The sequence below is a fragment of the Nomascus leucogenys genome, chromosome 3 (assembly GCF_006542625.1).
Source record: "Nomascus leucogenys isolate Asia chromosome 3, Asia_NLE_v1, whole genome shotgun sequence".
Taxonomy (NCBI): domain Eukaryota; kingdom Metazoa; phylum Chordata; class Mammalia; order Primates; family Hylobatidae; genus Nomascus; species Nomascus leucogenys.
Window position 1 is genome coordinate 76139598 of NC_044383.1, and position 16383 is coordinate 76155980.

A 16383-nucleotide genomic window follows, 5' to 3' on the forward strand; every position below is an offset into this window, starting at 1 on the left:
TAGCACATTTTCTTCAACAGTGCCTACTACACAGATCTCTCCATCTCCTATACACATACATGTACATGCAAACACACACCTGTCCTTTCACAACCTACACCCTGAATCACTGTATGTACTTGTACAATTTACCTTCATAGTTACTTTCCTAAAAACCAAGTGTAAGCTAGGCGTATGGGCCACATGGCTCCACATAATCAATTTCATCCAATGTTTTTGGCCACCAAAACAATTCACACTATGTCCTTAACCCGTAAGTTAACTGATATGCAGGACTAATAACAGTCTTGTAAGATTTAACATTTGTGCCACTGTCTCTTGGAAGAAGTTTTTGTTTTGTTTTCGTTTTGTTTTTTGGTTTTTTTTTGTACACCAGTTTGAAGGGAGTGAGGCTAGGAAAACACTTATTACCTCACCCTTGCTAGCAGAAGCAAGGACCACCTCAGTTCTTGGCCACTAGCATATATCTCCTACACAGGAGCACTGAATCCTATGATGGTGGCTTAGAGAAGGGATTTGATGGTTAGATTATACAGCCCATCAGGGATGAAGAGAGAATACTGCTAAGGAGAGATGGAGCTCTGAGGACAGGGGCAAGGGCAATGGAACCTGGACTGGTTATGTTCACCACTGAAACCCCAGTATTTGCCACTGCAACTCCATATATTTCAGGCATTCATCAATCATTAACTTAGAGAGGACGGAGGGACAAGAAACAGATGACTCTGCTACAGAAACAACATCCTGAAAAAATAGGAGCACCTTAGAAGTAGCTAATCTAACTGCCTCATTTAAATATTTGGTAGAGGCAATCTAGTTAGACAGAAAGAGAGGAAGAATTAGAACACAAACCCACGATCTCCTAGACTACTGCATTTCCCATTTAATCATTCACTCATCCATCAGAAATTTTCTGAGTGCCTATGACTGTGAGGCTAAATGTCAGATGCTAGGGACCAGATCAGGAATGACACATTACCAGCCTTCAAGGGTTCACAAAACCTGTTTCTGTAAAAGATGATGAGGTTGTATAGTTAAGATACATTATAGGCGAAATAGGTCTTTGCAAGCCACTTAAAAGTTTATTGTCAACATTAGTAGAGTTTAGAGCTTTACTATAGGAAAGTTCCTATTGCGGGAACCAACTAATAAAAAAATAAGCACTGTATAAGACAATCTATTTATAGATTGAAGTCTCTATTTCCCTCTATTTCTACATGCCTGTTAACGTATTTTCAACGATTCACACAATTATGGTTATTCCCAAGTCAGAATCTAACTCAGTGCAAATATAAGCATGGGTATTACACATTAAAACTAAGTCACAATAAAAGCCAAGTATCCATGATCTATAGAAAAGGAAACTTCATTTTTTAAAAATCATTCTTACCCCTTGGTATAAAAAATGGATGAATTCCCCAAAGGTTATCTATTCCAGTGAATTCTTTGGCCTTCATTCTGTCATAAATCTTCAACTCATTTTTCTGATATTCTGTAAGTCGTACTATCTTGGCAAGCCTCTTGATCAGAAATTTCAGACATTCTTTTCGTGCCAAAAGGGCTGTACCAAACCCAGAGGAAGTTACCCCTAAAAGACAGAGGATCAGTCCATGAAGCAACAGTACAACACCAAGCTTCACCACCATTCAGCAGGAGCTCTAGCACAGGTTCCTGGAAAAAAGAGGCCTCAGCAAAACTGCAGCCTAAATGTGATTTCTAGTGTAAGCAGTCGTAATAAAGAAGTCTAACACGCATCCCCCACAATCTATGGATTATCAATTAAGCAGCAGATCATTCAATAAAGCACTCTAGTCACTCAATGATAAATCAGCCTAGATACAGTACCTAATACGGCACTAGTAACCATTTTTATTTATATTTCAAATCTTCATGGCTGAAAAACCAGAACATAGCGATTTTTATGACATTAAAATAAGCTTAAAATATTCAGGCCCATTATCAAAAAATGACTACTCATGTTAAACATCGGCCAGTGCTTCTATTCACAATAGCAAAGACTTGGAACCAACCCGAATGCCCATCAATGGTAGACTGGATAAAGAAAATGTGGCACATATACAGCATGGAATACTATGCAGCCATAAAAAAGAATAAGTACATGTCCTTTGCAGGGTCATGGATGAGGCTGGAAACCATCATCCTCAGCAAACTAACACAGGAACAGAAAACCAAACACCACATGTTCTCACTCAAAAGTGGGAGTTGAACAATGAGAACACATGGACACAGGGAGGGGAACATCACATACTGGGGCCTGTCAGGGGATGGGGAGCAAGGGGAGGGAGAGTGTTACGACAAATACCTAATGCGTGAGGGGCTTAAAACCTAGATGACGGGTTGATGGGTGTGGCAAACCACCATGGCACGTATGCTTATGTAACAAGCCTGCATATTCGGTTTCTCTTCAAATAATCTGATCAATCTTTTATTCTTTAATTCATAGTACCCCCCCACCCTCTTCCTTTTTCTCCTTTTTTCCTTTTTGCCTTTGTTAAATGCCCAGGCATGCCACAATACCAGGCATTATCAATACCAGCTGACATTCCTTTCCTTATTTAAAAAAAAAAAAACTAACTTTCTCATTACAAACACCCCTCCCCCTTCCTCTCCACTTTCTTTTACATGCCCACCTTATCTAAAAAAATTCAAATGTCTAGCCAACCAAAATTAGTTTAAGTTATACAACCCAACCCCGACCAATAAAAGAAAAATACAAAAACAAAACTTGTGTCAAAAATAAAGGCTCTCGTGCCCTTTGTTCAAGTGTACTCTCATGGCAACTGGCCAAAAAAACACCCCTCTGCACAAAAATAAAATTGCTTTGCTAAAAACCTTTTGTTCAAGTGTTCAATTTCTTTAAAATTTTAAGCGTTATTCCTAACACATGTATCCCAGAACTTAAAAAAAAAGCCAGTGCTTCAGAAGCAAAGACATTTCAGCAGTCTTTACTCTACTCATAATTACCACTTCATATGTTTGTTAAGTACCTGGTCTACCAGCTTTGAGAAGTTGCAGTGTATCTTGTATGCCAATTACCTTTCAAAGAGTACAAACAAAAGGAAAGCCATTCTGAGTTTTAGAAATGTTCTGAGAAGTGATTCAGTAAAATAGCTGGGTCAGAGGCCTGGGCTTGCTCCTTTTCCTATGCCCCTCTATACGAGCCCCTTGTCCCCACCAGCTACCAGACAACATACCTGAACCTATTCCATCTATGTACACCAGGCATGCAGCATGGACAAAAGATGTCACAGTGGAGATGATCTCTGGCCTTTTCGAAGCAGCTTCCTCCCCCATTTTGTTCATGAAGTTAACCCAGGACAGGATATCTCTGATACTGACCACACACTTTCTGCCAAACTCTTGGTGGGTCAGCCAGTCAATGAAATCCAGCATCACTTCAGGTATGTCAGACCCTAAACACAAGAAACAAAAAAAGCATTTGCTGTTAGGGGGAGATCCCAGAACAAAAGTTCATAACCAGGGGCACACAGATGGCTTAAAAGGGGTCTCTGCTCCTTCTAAGCAAAGTTCTGTGAATGTACATAAATGCTGTTCTAACGAAAGCAGCCTGCAGCTTTGATCAAATTCCAAAAGGATTCATCAATAGCAGTCCATCCCTATCCAAAGAACAAAACAAAACCTTGGGAGTTATAGTTTTAGATACTGACCTGAAAACTGCTCAAAGAAATATTCATTTGATTCGAGTTCGGACACAGTTTTGAACTTCTATTATAATTATTTTAGAAAATATGCAAATTTTGTTATATCTTATAATTTTACTTGTATTTTAAATAAATTTATTTTTTTCCATTTAATGTAATAAAGAATGTCATCTTTTCAATGGCACTCATTCAAGGTTTTTTGTTTTTTTTTTTTTACATCTATGCAGCAATCCGAATTCAGCAAATTAGGGGGGTTCACAAATTTTGTTTCATGAATCAAGTTGAATATTCTAATTATCACAATTTCCTATCAGATAATATTTGTCTCGAAATAAAGAAAGTAAGTAGTATATATACATTCAAAGTAATCCCAATTAAATTGAGTACTTTATAAAATGTCTTAAGTCAATAGTAGACATTTATCTCTAAAGTATGAATACCAAAGAATATTTTAAAAAGAAAGAAAAGATTAGAAGGAAGCGCTGCTATAATATAAAGCACAGCAACAGCCTCCAAAGCTATATATATTGTGAATTAGAAGAAATGTAATTGGTTGGAAGAATACTGATTACAAAAAAAAAAACTTTAAAAAGAGCTTAAAATGACAAAGCAAAGGGGAAATTCCAGTAACAATGAGGAAACAAATTAAATGCTATTTCAACAACTAGATAGTAAATACTAGTACTTAGATCCACACTTCAGAGAAGAATAAATTCAAGATAAATTTAAAAAATGAAAATGAAAAAATCCATTAATAGAAATTAAATTATGACCATTTAAGAAACGAGATCAGAGATAAATAGGTTCACATATGTATTTTTAAAACAAATATATAAAGGTAATAGAATATTAAAACCTGTGATAAATATAATAAAAAGTATCACCCCAAAAGACATAATGAATACCAAATGCAAAATGATTAATTCATTAAAAATAAAGGCCAGGCACGGTGGCTCATGCCTGTAATACCAGCACTTTGAGAGGCCGAGGCAAGCAGATCACTGGAGGCCAGGAGTTCAAGACCACCCTGGCCAACATGGTAAAACCCCGTCTCTACTAAAAATACAAAAATTAGCTGGACATGGTGGCACGTGCCTGTAACCTCAGCTACTTGGATGGCTGAGGCACGAGAATTGCTTGAACCTGGGAGGCAAAGGTTGCAGTGAGCCGAGATGGCACCACTACACTACAGCCTGGGTGACAGAGTGAGACTCTGTCTCAAAAAAATAAAAATAAAAATAAAACACAAACAATGTTTCATGTCACTAATAACAAAAGACAAGGAAATTTTAAACCTCCGCTAAACTAATAAGGATAAAATAAGGGATTTCACTATATTTTTTAAAATGAGGCCAGGCACCATGGCTCCTATCTATAATCCCAGTTCAAGACCAGCCTGGCCAATATGGCAAAACCCTGTCTCTACAAAATATACAAAAATTAGCTGGCCATGGTGGTGCACGCCTGTAGTTCCAGCTACTTGGGAGGGTAAGGTGGGAGAATGGTTTGAGCCTGGGAGGCAGAGGTTGCAGTGAGTCGATATTGTGCCACTGTACTCCAGCCTGGATGACACAGCCAGACCTTGTCTCAAAGGAAGAAAGAAAAAAAAAATGAGAGAGGGAGAGAGAGAAAGAACTCCCTGATGGAGGGACTGTGGCAAGCAGGCACATTCACTACATTGCTGGCAGTGTTGTGAATGAGACCATCTTTCTGGAGAGCAATCTGACCTTACCTAAGGAGAACTATACAGTTTCTTACCTACACTTTTAGAATACAACACAAGGAAATCATTGTAAATAATTGTTTTTTGGGTTTTTTTTGAGACAGAGTCTCATGCTGTTGCCCAGGCAGGAGTGAAGTTGTGTAATCTCAGCTCACAGCGACCTCCACCTCTTGGGTTCAAGCGATTCTCCTGCCTCAGCCTCCCGAGTAGCTGGGACCGCAGGCGCGTGCCACAACGCCCAGCTAATTTTTGTATTTTTAGTAGAGACGGGATTTCCCACGACGGCCAGGATAGTCTCAATCTCTTGACCTCGTGATCTGCCCGCCTCGGCCTCCCAAAGTGCTGGGATTACAGGTGTGAACGACCGCGCCCAGCCGATAGTTGTTTTAATGAAACAGAATGGTTCATTAAAGTATTGACTAATGTACCAATACTTGGTACATTAACCAATGTAATACAGAAGTATTGTTTACAAAAGTTTGAGATTGTAAAAAGCGGTTCATGTGCCTTTCACAGTTCAATTTTTTTTTAAACACATCAATTTCACAGAACTTTTTTTTTTTTTTTTTAAAGAGATGGGGTCTCACTCTGTTGCCCAGGCTGGAGTACAATGGTATAATCATAGTTCACTGTAATCTCAAACTCCTAGGCTCAAGGGATTCTCCCACCTTGGCTGACTGAATAGCTAAGATTATAGGCATGTACCACCATGACTGGCTTTTAGAATCTTTTGTTTTGTTCATACTATGAATATATGGATAATACTACTACAGAGATTTGTGAACTAAAAATACTAGAGAAATCAAGTAGAACCCACAGTGGTATTTATATACTCATTAAGATAATACAATAAATATAAGTACTACAATTAGGATCAGAATTCAATTTAGAAGGACACTATTAGTTAAAATATTAAATTCGGCCGGGCACAGTGGCTCATGCCTATAAACCCAGCACTTTGGGAGGCCAAGGTGGGTGGATCACAAGCTCAAGAGATCGAGACGACCATCCTTGCCAACATGGTGAAACCCCATCTCTACTAAAAACACAAAAATCAGCTGGGCGTTGTGGCACATGCCTGTAGTCCCAGCTACTCGGGAGGCTGAGGCAGGAGAATCGCGTGAACCCGGGAAGCGGAGGTTGCAGTGAGCCAAGACTGCACCACTGCACTCCGGCCTGGCGACACAGCAAGACTGTGTCTCAAAAAAATAAATAAATTCATCAAATCTTAACTCTCTTTAAAGAAAATCTAAAAACAAAAAGCTATGTCTAGTTTCTTGTTTTATATTTCACAATTTTTTAAAGAAGTTTTTATGTTGTGCCTTCCTGATCTATTTCTAGAAAATAAAACTGCTGTGAATTATTAAACCACTTCCCTTATTCACCATGCTCCCTTCAAGGTCTCTAATGCCTCCCTGGGAAGTCTGCTGCTGTGTAGCCTAGAAAGCCTGGAGTAAACAAGCACCTAAGGACAAGGTGTGGGGCTCAGAGGTAAGTCCTCAGGGCTCCCATGCTTGCATGGAGCACACTGGTGATGCAGCAAGCATGGTCGTGACAACAACTGAACCCTCTGTCATTCTTATCACAATCCAAATAACAAAGGAATAAGCACAGCCCATAGGAGATGAAAAGGTGACTTCCTGAAGGAATCCAGCCCCTACACAGACCCAAAAGACAAACCATGCTTGGTTAACGATTTCTGTCTTCAGGCCTGCTTTGGTCTTCTGGCTCCTGCCTATAGTTCCCAGCACTTATGGAGGGCAAAGCAGGCGGGTCACTCGAGCCCAGGAGTTCCAGACTAGCCTGAGCAACATGGTGAAACCCCGTATCTTAAAAAAACACAAAAATTAGCCTGGCGTGGTAGTGCATGCCTACAGTGCCAAGTATTTGGGAGGCTGAGACAGGAGAATCACTTGGGCCCAGGAGGTCAAGACTGCTGTGAGCCGTGATTCCACCACTGCACTCCAGCCTGGGTGACAGAGACCTTGTCTCCCCACAACCCCCCAAAAAAGTCTGTATTATACTTCTTCTTTTACTGGAATTCTCACAATAAATGTGCTGCTGCAAACAGCACACAAGAGTCATGGGTTCTGAGTTCTGAGGCCCTGAGCCTGGGCCTTAGACCAACATTAGTGGCATCACCTGAGGCCTTATTAGACAGACAAATTCTCTGCCCCTGCTGAATAAGAAACACTGGGTGTGGGGCCCTGTAAGCTGCATTTCAACAAGCCCTCCAAATGAGTCTGACAACTAACTATAGGCTTAGTCAGTTCTTGTGCCACTGGGTGACTGTGATATTGGTAGAGACTGCAGAGAAAAAAGGAAGTTCAACAAGGCATGGGGAATTCTGGCCATTCAAGCAGCAGTGTGCGTACCTATAAATGTGGCAGTTCACCATGGGCCATTCTTAAAAAGAAGTCTTTGCTCAGATGACTAAAGAGTCAGTCGTCCCTAAAACACCACAGGTGAGAATGGGTTCCATGCAGATTAGATGCTCTCCACAGCTACCCTACTCATTTTAGAAACTGTGTGGTAGGGCACCTTTAAAAAGTGGAACATAGCCATGAATCCCAATTTAAAAGAAGCAGATATCTTTTTTTATATTCTTTAAGAATATAAAAATGATCCAAAAAACTATGTATTTAGTCTTGGAACCAGACCTGGGTTCTAAATTTATTCCATTGAATGTCTAAGATAAATATGCACACATCAAACCAATACAGGCTTCAAAAACAAAAAGAACCATATAGTAAGAGTGTTGACTCTTACTGGATATTTTAAATTGTTAATTCTAGGTTATGGATACTAATCTATTTTCCTCAGGCTTGAGATTTTTCATAATAAAATTTATTTATTTATTTATTTATTTTGAGATGGAGTCTGTCACCCAGGCTGGAGTGCAATGGTGCAATCCCAGCCTTTTTTTTTTTTTTTTTTTTTTTTTTTTTTTTTGAGATGGAGTCTGGCTCTGCTGCCCAGGCTGGAGTGCAATGGCGTGATCTTGGCTCACTGCAACCTCCATTACCCAGGTTCAAGCAATTCTCCTGCCTCAGCCTCCCAAGTAGCTGGGATTACAGGTGCCCACCACCATGCCCAGCTAATTTTTGTATTTTTAGTAGAGATGGGGTTTCGCCATGTTGGCCAGGCCGGTCTCAAACTCCTGACCTCAAGTGATCCGCCCACCTTAGCCTCCCAAAGTGCTGGGATTACAGGGGTGAACCACCACACCCGGCCAAAAAAATTTTTAAATAAAGTGAAAGAATAACATGTTCATTGATGACAACTAATGAAATGCAGCTGAAATTCTACAGCCATTGTGTCAAGTGGTAATGATGAAAATATGAAGATGGGACACTTTAACAGAAGGTAACAGAATAGTACCATATTCTCCTTGTCTACTTTGTTTCATTTATCTATCTCCTTTCTTCTTATAACACACCATATACACATAGGGCTAATGTCCTGTAAGAGATCCCTCAACTCCCAACACAAACCCTGCTATGATCCAATACTACCATCACCACCTGCAAACTCTCACCTTTAGGATCTATTCTGCCCAGACACAATCCTGGACGAAGATTATGATTGATTATCCGAATTAAATCTTCACGGCTTGTGCTTTGAGGGCACCATATTTCTGTAAACCGGTTTCTTAAGGCAGGAGACAGCTATAAGAAACACAAAACTCCAATGTGAATTTTTAAAACTGTAAGGAAAGCTGGAAAACAAGTCTTGAAAGAATGTTAGCTGTTAAGTCCAGCAAATACTACACACTTTTTTTTATTATTTCTACTATCAGATATAATTAATTAAAGATGTACTTTGCCTTGACTCCTTATATTCCATGACACCTTCCAGTATCATCATCACTTTCTTAATAGACATGGTCCAGAGGCCTTATAGACTAAGTGGTGGAAGCAGGATTCCAGCTAGTCCCAGTCAAAGCTGAACTCTTCCCCTTAAGCAAAGATTCTTCCTTTTACTTTACCTTTACTTTGCATCAAGTACCTAAATAATACTTCAGAGAAAATAAACACCTGTCTTCCCACAGAGGGCAGTCTGATGTAGGAGGAAGAAACTTCCTTTATGTAGCTCAAAGAGAGTGTGATTTTAAAAAGTATATATTCTACCTCTTGAATAACAAGAAATTGTTTAGCCACTCCAGTCTTAGGGCCTTTGCCCCTGTAGATTCCTTTTCCCTCCACAAGGTCAGTTGACACTATTCACAAATGTTTGCAATGCCACATAAGCATCATTATTGGTTTGTCTGATTACTTTGTTACTACTTTCCTTTTACTTGATGATCATCTATCTGGTCTACCACAGAGGCCCAGGAATAAAGAATATGTGTGTGTACCTCATCAGTATCCTAGACAACCAGTACCTCTGGTGTCCAGCATCCTACCTTGCTCTGCTTGTTAGGCATGCGATACTAAAAAGTAACTTTCCCTTGGGTAAAAGTCAGCAAGCATTGACTTAAGGAAAACAAGACAATCTGACAGCCAAGCTAATATACACAAACTTGAAATCAGACCTCTCTGTGGCATTTCTACTTGCCCAGAAGCCAGTTTTTATATTTTGAATGCAATGTATTTTATTCCCTCTCTTCGGAGCATATCTTGAAGCACAGAGACAATCTTTCATCTTATGATACTGAGGAAACCTAGGCCCAAAATATCAGTTCAGCTACCCACCAAATTACCAACACTCTTAATTGTCTTATTTAAGATCAAGTCCTCTGTTTCTTCTCATCATCCCTGACCTGTTACATCACTCTCTTCCTAACTTTAACAGACTGGGATCCAACACGTAGTGCTGACTTCTCCACTGAAAGGTTTCTTGAGCCAGAAACCAACAAAGTTGTTAGTTCCTGAATATATCTGAATACAACCCTCTGAAGATAGGAACTGCCCTCTGCCCTTTACTTTACGAGCAGTCAGAAAGCGACACACATAACCCTTACGAGAACAAATAAGCTCCATCTACAAACCAGAAGAGGGTTCCTGCTGTGACTTTTTGTCACTTTAAAACCATCCATGAAAGCAGAGGTGTGTTTAAGAAAGTGGACTCTAAAAACAGAGGTTAAATTTAAATTTCAGATCCAACTTTTCTCATCCATAAAACTACAATAATAACTTTCTTACAGAGCTCCTGTGAGCTTGCTCAGGGTAACATATGTAAAGGGCTAGGCAAAGTGACTGTAACAATGACATTTCAGGCACATACACAAAGTGAGATATCAAATAAGGAGATATTTGTGTCAGAATTGTTTTCTAACCCAATAATTATTTAAAAATATTTTTGGGTTTTTACACTTTTTACCCAGTTTTTACGTAACATAAAATTCCAAATCCATTATTACATACTATGTTTACGAGTACCAGTAAGCTGAGGTCAAAACCTAGAAAGAAAATGTGCATCAGAAAAGTTTTACCTCCTTTTTTCCAAAGTCACCCCCAGGGTTCATGGTTGCCAGAATACGAAATTTTTTCCCAGCAGTCAACAGCTCTACTTCACTATCCTTGTCCTCTGGACTGCCTTTTTCAGCTAATACCAGAGACTTTTCTACTTCAAGGACACTAAAAGAAAAATTGAAGAACAGTGAAAAGGGCTTATACAATCTTTCTGTTTTACAGTCTCCAATGCTCTTTAAAACAAAAAAAAAAAAGTTATCTCCTCTCTACTGAATTTTTACTTTAGTTAATGGTTTCCTATCACAAATTTTAAAATGACTCACTATCCCAATTCCTGTGTAATAATGGCTATTTCTGATCAAGAAAAAAAAAAACTTTTCAACTTATAAACTAGTAAGGCATTGGTCTTAAAAATGAGTAACTTGCAAGAAAACAAATTGCATGCATTATCATAATAGCCAACAACTAGAAAGAACTCAAATATCATCGACTGGTGAATGGATAAACAAAATGTGGTATATCCAATACTATTCAGTATAAAAAGGAACAAACTAATAATATGTGCTGAAATAGGAATGAATCTCAAAACATTAATGCAAAGTAAGAGAAGAGAACTTTTATTTGAAATACCCAGAAAAGAAATCTACAGAGACAAAAAAGAGATTAATCAGAAATTTAGTGTAATGCGCACAAAGAATTCTATTGAATGATGGAAATGTTGTAAAACTGGATTGTGGGCCGGGCGCAGTGGCTCTCACCTGTAATCTCAGCACTTTGGAAGGCCAAGGTGGGGAGATCACTTGAGACCAGGAGTTGGAGACCAACCTGGTCAAGATGGTGAAACCCCATCTCTACTAAAAATACAAAAATTAGCAGACTGTGCTGGCTCACGCCTGTAATCCCAGCTACTCGGGAGGCTGAGGCACAAGAATCACTTGAACCCGAGAGGCAGAAGCTGCAGTGAGCTGAGACTGTACCACTGCACTCCAGCCTGGGCAATACAGCAGGATGCTGTCTCAAAATAAAACAAACACAAAAACTAAACTGTGATGGTTGCAAAGCTTGAAACCACCTTTGCAAAAACTATGAGTGAGAAAAAAATCTAACAAAAAGTTATGACAGTAAAAAAAACACAAAAACCTGTCCTAACTGACTCCATCTTTCTTCTAGCCTCCAAGCTGCCCTTGTTCATTCCTGGGTGTAGGCCAAGTAAACTATGGGAGAAATTTAGTTTATAGTTTAACTTTAAAACAAAAGTAATAGCCCCTCCCCAAAACTAACCCCCTCCTTCATAAAACTAACCACAAGGTTAAAATTACGGCTCAGGACACAGCCAGAGGTCACAAGATTCATAACCTTCCCAATTGCTCCTATAAGATAACATCTCTATTATAAAACCTAAGATTAGTGTTTAAGGTACTTTTCAGACCCTGATTCTGACAAAACGGCTAGCACCACCTGGAATGGAAACCCATACCAAGAAGTGGCTCAACAGGTCTTATGATCCCATGAACTTATTCAGGGCAAAAAGATAGCTCAACTTCCTGTGATTTCAACCCTGTCCCAACAGCATTCCCCATTCTCTAGGCCTCTGACCCTAGCCTCCGCTGGGCACAGTGGCTCACGCCTGTAATCCCAGCACTTTGGGAGGCAGAGGCAGGAGGATCACTTGAGGTCAGGAGTTCAAGACCAGCCTGGCCAACATGGCGAAACCCCATCTTTACTAAAAATACAAAAATTAGCTGGGAGTGGTGACACGTGCCTGTAGTCCCAGTTACACAGGAGGCTGAATGAAAAGAATGGCTTGAACCCAGGAGGCAGAGGTTGCAGTGAGCCAAGATCACATCGCTGCACTCCAGCCTGGGTGACAGAGGTAGACTCCGTCTCAAAAAACAAACAAAGAACCGCTAACCTCCAGGCCAGGCGCAGTGGCTCACATCTATAATCCTAGCACTTTGGGAGGCCAAGGTGGGCAGATCGCCTGAGGTCAGGAGTTCAAGACCAGCCTAGCCAACATGGCGAAACCCTATCTCTACTAAACATGCAAAAATCAGCTGGGCCTGATGGCACACATGTGTAGTCCCAGCTACTCAAGAGGCTGAGGCACAAGAATCAAACTTGGAAGGCTGAGGTTGCAGTGAGCTAAAATCACACCACTGCACCCCAGCCGGGGAGAAAGAGCAAGACTCTGTCTAAAAAAATAAACAAACAAACCCCTATCTTCCAAATTTTCAGGGAAGCTGATTTGAGTAATAAACTCCTGTCCTTCCACTTGGCTAGCTCCGCAACTACTAAATTCTTTCTCTACTGCAATACCACTAACTCAGTGACTTGGTTCTATGCATATAGCTTGCAAGAAGAGCCCATCATGGGATTATAAACTTACTAAAACTCACTGAATTATACATTTTATGATATGTATACCTCAAAAGAGAAAAAAATAAGTGTTACTACATCAAGATTCATATTGGTCTGAGGTCGATGATAGCTTATCGCCATGGGTCTAGGATTCTGACTACAGTTCTTTCAAAATATTAAGACAGTAGGCATATAATTCACCTTAAAAAATAGTTTTGACTTTGGCTCATGTTTTAGCCCTGCCATTCCACGATCCCATCGTTCTGATTATTGATAGCAAAAAAAACCTAGAAATTTAGGAAACATTGAATGCTAAAGCCAAAAGACATGGTAATACACCAATAATTTCAAGCATTTACTAAGGTGCACCTATGAGAAATATTACTGTGCACAAGATTTAATATCTATAAAAATCACATCAATCACCTGAGCCCAGAAGTTTGAGGCCACAGTGAACTATGATCATGACACGGCACTGCAGCCTGGGGTGACAGAGTGAGAACACTGTCTCAGGAGAAAGAAAAAAAAATCACACCAACAAAAATATTAAACACAAGGCAAACCTCTCAGGCATGTACCTGTTGAGTCTTTCCAAGACAGAGTCATCGGCCAATGAGATCTCATCCAAGAGGAAAAAGCCATCCTCCTTCATGGCCTGAACCAGAGGCCCATCACGCCACTCAAAGAGTCTTGATGTGTCGATTTCTTCCTATAAGTTGAAAAAGTGGGGAAAATGAAAGGGCAGGTGGCTCCACAGACAATATACAGGGGTGAAGTAGGCATTCTGAAGAAAGTAACAATCTGAGAACAGGAGATAGAACTTGCACACCAGAATGCTTGTGAAGGCCCTTGTAGATCAGAGAAAATCTGCAGATATGCACATTTAACCAAACCAGAACCCAGCTCCAGAAACCCCACCACTGACTCATGCACAGCTAACTGCAGTTTTTTAAAATAACAGGAACACTTGCTGCTAGACAAACCTTGTCGTTTGGCTTTTGTCTCACTGGCCGCAGGCCACCCAGGAAGTCTGATGTCTCCATGTGTAAGTGGCAGCTGACAGAGTATAATTTCTGATTTGCCAAGGCTGCAAATACCTGACAGATAGTAGTTTTCCCACACCTGTTAGAGATATGCAACTGATTAACAAGACATGTGTTTCAAATACACATCCATAAACACCCCCCTCAGCAAAAGAGAAGAACCACTGTGGGAGTCTCAATGAAGCAGGCAAATAGTGCTGGCCAATGTGGAACCTCAACCCCAGGCTCATGGCACCCCTCTGCACGACTGCACTCTCCCACATTCTTATCCAGAAGGTATGTACTGCACAAACTCCAACCTAGTTCTATCAACAACCACCGGCTGGGCGCAGTGGCTCACGCCTGTAACCCTAGCACTTTGGGAGGCTGAGGCAGGAGAATCACTTGAACCCGGGAGGCGGAGGTTGTGGTGAGCCGAGATCACGCCATTGCAGTCCAGCCTGGGCAACAAGAGCAGAACGCCTTCTAAAAAAAAAAAAAAAAAACCACCACCAAGAGAGGGAAAAGAAATCTAATCCTTATAGACTTGACAGACTTTCAAGAGACACTAGTTTATCTCCTCTTCTCTACATACGTATAGAACGAATCTCACTGTTTAAAAGAATAGACAAAAACTGCCCTCAACACAATGAAGCAAAAAATCATTCTTGCCAGGTACAGTGTGGCTCATGCCTGTAATCCCAACACTTTGGGAGGCCAAGGCAGGAGGATCACTTGGGCCCAGGAGTTCAAGACCACTCTGGACAACATAGTGAGACTCCATCTTTTTTTTTAGTCAGAGCTTCACTCCTGTTGCCCAGGCTGGAGTGCAATGGCACGATATCAGCTCAGTGCAATCTCTGCCTCCCAGACTCAAGCGATTCTTCTGGCTCAGCCTCCTGAGTAGCTAGGACTACAGGCAGATGCCAACACAACCAGCTAATTTTTGTATTTTTAGTAGAGACGGGGTTTTGCCATGTTGCCCAGGCTGGTCTCGAACTCCTAAGCTCAAGTGATCCGCCTGCCTCAGCCTCCCAAAGTTCTGGGATTACAGGCATGAACCACCACAACCAGCTGAGACTCTGACTTTACAAAAAAATTTAAAAATTAGCCAAGCGTGGTGGTGCATGCCTGCAGTCCCCGCTACTTGGGAGGCTGAGCCAGGAGGATCACTTGAGTCCAGAAAGTCAAGGCTGCAGTGAGCCGTATTGCACCACTGCACTCTAGCCTGGACAACAGAGTGAGACCCCATCTCCAAAAATAATAATAATAATAAAGCCATTATTTTCCATTAACAAAGAACCTAGTCTGAAGGTAGAGGAAACTAAACAGTAACAGATCTCTTAGTTTCTTTTTTTTTAGGGTACATGTGCAGAATGTGCAGGTTTGTTACATAGGTAGTATACATGTGCCATGTTGGTTTGCTGCACCCATCAACTTGTGATTTCCATTAGGTATTTCTCCTAATGCTATCCCTCCCCCAGCCCCTGATCTGCTCTTAGTTTCTTCTTAAAAAAAAAAAAAGAAAGAAAGAAAAAAGAGGAAGGAGGAAAGAAGGGGGGATTAATACTTTCATGAGTTCTTCAGCGATAACTCAAGTAATCCTATGGAATTGAAATGAACCCTCATGAGTCACTGTCACAGATCTTTACCCAGTGTCTCCAACCAGCAGCACAGGTTCACCAAATTCCAATGCCCTTCCCACTAGCATTGCGAGTCTCCGCATGCCCTCAGTCCACACGATGTGGCCGAAGTTAGACTCCAGTGTGGATATCTGAGTAGACAATTTACCTATCCAAGGAAAAATAAATATTTAGATTCTAATGAGTACAACTCAAATCATACTCCTCTAGGGATTTTGGCCTACTCACCCAGCAATTTTAGAACATTTTCTTTGGAGAAAAGAGATTGAGGACACAATTTTTTCTTGAAATGTTTCTCAAGGACTTCTTGAATCACATCAACTTCCTCCTGCTTCCTGACTCGACCTGCCAGAAGCATATAACCTGGGAGGAGGAGGAGGAAAAGGAGGAGAGGAATCATCACGTGTCTACTGGGAACACCAAGGGACATTGAGAATATGGAACAATAGCAACTCTCATACGCTGCTGGTGAGGTAGAAATCTGAAGAACTACATGGGAAAACTAGGAGAGCCTATTACAATTAACCATATACCTGCCCG

General features: G+C 40.7%; 1 protein-coding gene across 1 annotated transcript in view; it reads right to left on the reverse strand.

The window, feature by feature from the left end:
* The window catches only part of MDN1 (midasin AAA ATPase 1), a 179395-nt gene that overhangs the window by 86835 nt on the left and 76177 nt on the right, over positions 1 to 16383 (reverse strand). Inside the window, exons 28-35 of the mRNA XM_030809472.1 lie at positions 16072 to 16206; positions 15853 to 15991; positions 14162 to 14300; positions 13757 to 13887; positions 10841 to 10985; positions 8945 to 9074; positions 3216 to 3434; positions 1391 to 1588 (exon numbers count right to left, since the gene is read on the reverse strand). Coding sequence (XP_030665332.1) covers positions 1391 to 1588; positions 3216 to 3434; positions 8945 to 9074; positions 10841 to 10985; positions 13757 to 13887; positions 14162 to 14300; positions 15853 to 15991; positions 16072 to 16206 — 1236 coding nt within the window. The remainder of the gene's footprint in view (positions 1 to 1390; positions 1589 to 3215; positions 3435 to 8944; positions 9075 to 10840; positions 10986 to 13756; positions 13888 to 14161; positions 14301 to 15852; positions 15992 to 16071; positions 16207 to 16383) is intronic.